This window comes from Rhagoletis zephyria, unplaced genomic scaffold, assembly GCF_001687245.7.
Source record: "Rhagoletis zephyria isolate East Lansing unplaced genomic scaffold, Rhagoletis_zephyria_1.1 Rzeph_scaffold_41425, whole genome shotgun sequence".
NCBI classification, from domain to species: Eukaryota; Metazoa; Arthropoda; class Insecta; order Diptera; family Tephritidae; genus Rhagoletis; species Rhagoletis zephyria.
Window position 1 is genome coordinate 1 of NW_016198480.1, and position 2714 is coordinate 2714.

General features: G+C 50.6%; 2 protein-coding genes across 2 annotated transcripts; both read left to right on the forward strand.

The window, feature by feature from the left end:
- Positions 1–93: 93 nt before the first annotated feature.
- On the forward strand, positions 94–1173 carry LOC108355013 (serine/threonine-protein kinase PLK1-like). Its single transcript, XM_017606186.1, has one exon. It carries the CDS (start codon positions 94–96, stop codon positions 1171–1173), a length of 1080 nt encoding a protein of 359 aa, XP_017461675.1.
- Positions 1174–1629: 456 nt separating this feature from the next.
- Positions 1630–2581, forward strand: LOC108355014 (protein rtoA-like; the record flags this gene model as incomplete). The annotated part of the gene is made up of 1 exon (XM_017606187.1): positions 1630–2581. A coding segment is annotated over exon 1 (952 nt), but the record flags the coding sequence as incomplete, so codon positions are not given.
- Positions 2582–2714: the final 133 nt, after the last annotated feature.

Here is a 2714-nt window from a genome sequence, read left to right on the forward strand (position 1 = left end):
GATCTGAAGCCGGACAACGTCCTCCTCACCGAGCAGTACCGCATCAAGATTGCCGACTTTGGCCTCTCCGTGGCGCTCAAGTGTCCCACTGAAATGCTGCGCCGTTTCTGCGGCACGCTCAAGTACCAGGCGCCGGAGATGGTGCAGCGAAAGGAGCACTCCTTTCCAATTGACGTCTGGGCACTCGGCTGCATCCTCTACCGCCTCTACTACGTCAGTGCGCCCTTTGACGGGCCCACAAAGGAGGACATCTTCATGGCCATTCTGGGGAAGTCGCCCAAGTACGCGCCAGAAAACAGCAAAAGCGGCGAGCCACTTCGCCAGGTGGAGATTGCCCTCATGAAGAAGATGCTGGTGAAGGACCCTGCCCAGCGGATCAAGGTTGCCGAGCTTCTGCTCTACAACAGGAAGTACTTTGAGGGCAATGCAGGTGATGAAGAGGAGGTGGAGCGAAATCCTCTGACGGGAGTCGGCAAGATTATCGCCAGTCTGGAAGCGATTTCAACGTTTGACGCCAGAAAGCGCATTCGTTTACTAGTGCCGTACACTGAGCTGCACAGCGCCGAGCAGATGCCAAAGTACTGGGTCACTGAGTTTATCGATTCACCGACAGAGGGCTTTGGATATCTCTGCAACAAGAACATCTTTGGTTTTAACTTTTACTTTGACCAGCGGAAGTTGATGCTTGTCAATGACCAGGTGGTGCTTATGCACGACGGACAAAAGGCGAGTCCGCTGCGTCGTTTTTCGGTGAAATCTCCGCCGGCAGAACTGACCAAACCCGTCAAAATGCTAAAACAGTACCACAACATGCTGAAAGAACAGATAGAGAAGGAGCAAATGGCCTACCCGAAAACGGAGATGATTGACTCTTTGGCGGAGGATCTGCCCTGGCTGGATAAGATGATCACCATCAAAGGCGATGTTTCCAAATGCCCCGTGGCCATTGCCTTTCTTTTCACCAACGAGCTCATTCAGCTGACCTTTCTCAGCAATGGAAACATCTTTCTTTTTGACGGTCATCAGAACGCCTTTAGCATTATCAACGAGAAAGACCGCCTGCTCACTCTTGATCTGCAGTTCCTCCTCGAAGGACACATTACTGATGAAATGCAGTGCTACGCTACGGAGTCGCTCAAGTACATTCGCTTTTTTCTTGACTCTTTTGAATAGGTTTCTTTTTCACCAGTAGTACTACTCACTGCTTTTTCAGACATTTAGAACTTGATTAAACAAATGATGTTACTAAATGTAGAACAAACAATCAGTGTACTGCTGCCTTGTATAAAACCAAACTTTATTTTACTTTGCTTGTGTTTTCTTTTCTTTTTAACTTTCAGTTGTACAATCACTTTATCAAAATGGGTTTAGAAGGCTCAAAAGCTCGCCCCAAAAATGATGACGACCAATCTAAAGCGGGAAGCAAAGTGGACTCAAAGGCAAACTCTTCGGCAGTGTCCGANTACTCACTGCTTTTTCAGACATTTAGAACTTGATTAAACAAATGATGTTACTAAATGTAGAACAAACAATCAGTGTACTGCTGCCTTGTATAAAACCAAACTTTATTTTGCTTTGCTTGTGTTTTCTTTTCCTTTCAACTTTAAGTTGTACAATCACTTTATCAAAATGGGTTTAGAAGGCTCAAAAGCTCGCCCCAAAAATGATGACGACCAATCTAAAGCGGGAAGCAAAGTGGACTCAAAGGCAAACTCTTCGGCAGTGTCCGAGGCCTCTGACTCCTGTGCCTCCGGCTCTCCGGTGACCGCCGTAGCAACGGGGGCAGTCTCAAAGTCAGGCGCACCTTCAACGAAGGAGGCATCGGCGACCAGCGGCTCGGCGGTGGCCTCGTCTGTGGTTTCTCAATCAGGCGCTGGTGCTGCCTCGCCAAGCAAAGCGGAAACCAAGGTGTCGAGGGAAGATGACAACGCAGACACGGCGCTGGGCGGCAGTACACTGGGCAGCCTGCTTGGCTCTAAGTTCTTCGGCGTTCCCGAGAACCCTGATCGCATTATAAGTGAAGAGCCAAAGTCTATCGCCAAGTCATCAGTGGCCAAGTCATCGAGCATCGAACCGAGTGCCGTGTCCGGGCACAGTTCAGTGGTAGAGAAGTCGTCGGTGATGCCGAGCACCACTGGTGCAGGCAAAGGCGCTCCCAGTGGCGTCTCCGAGGTGGACGGAGCAAGGCGGTCGACCTCTTCTGCGGCCACCTCAGAAAATGTGTCCTCTGCCTTCACTACCGCCACTACGGGCACATCTGCAGCTTCTAAAACTGGCGGCTCAAGTAGCGCTGGTAAGTCAAGTGCCGGTAGCTCCAGTGCTGGTGGCTCTAGTGTGGGCGCTTCCAGTGCTGGCGGCTCCAGCGTTGATGGCTCTAGCAATGATGGCTCAAGCGCAAGTGGCTCGAGCAATGCCGGCTCCAGTGCCAGCGTTGCAAGTAGTGCCGGTAGCTCAAGTGCTGGTGGTTCGAGCGCTGGCAGCTCAAACGATAGTGATTCGAGCGTTGATGACTCAAGCAATGACAGCTCAAGTGTCGGTGGCTCAAGCGCTGGTGGCAGTCAACGCGGCAGCAAGAGTAAAAGCAAGTCAAAGCAGTCAAAAGCCAGCAAAGGAAAGACTGCTAGTAAAAAGGCCTCTTCGGTGCAATCCAAACTAGCAAAGGAGAAAGGCTCAAAACTGAAGGAAAAGTCGACTGCAAAATCTACCGCAAAATC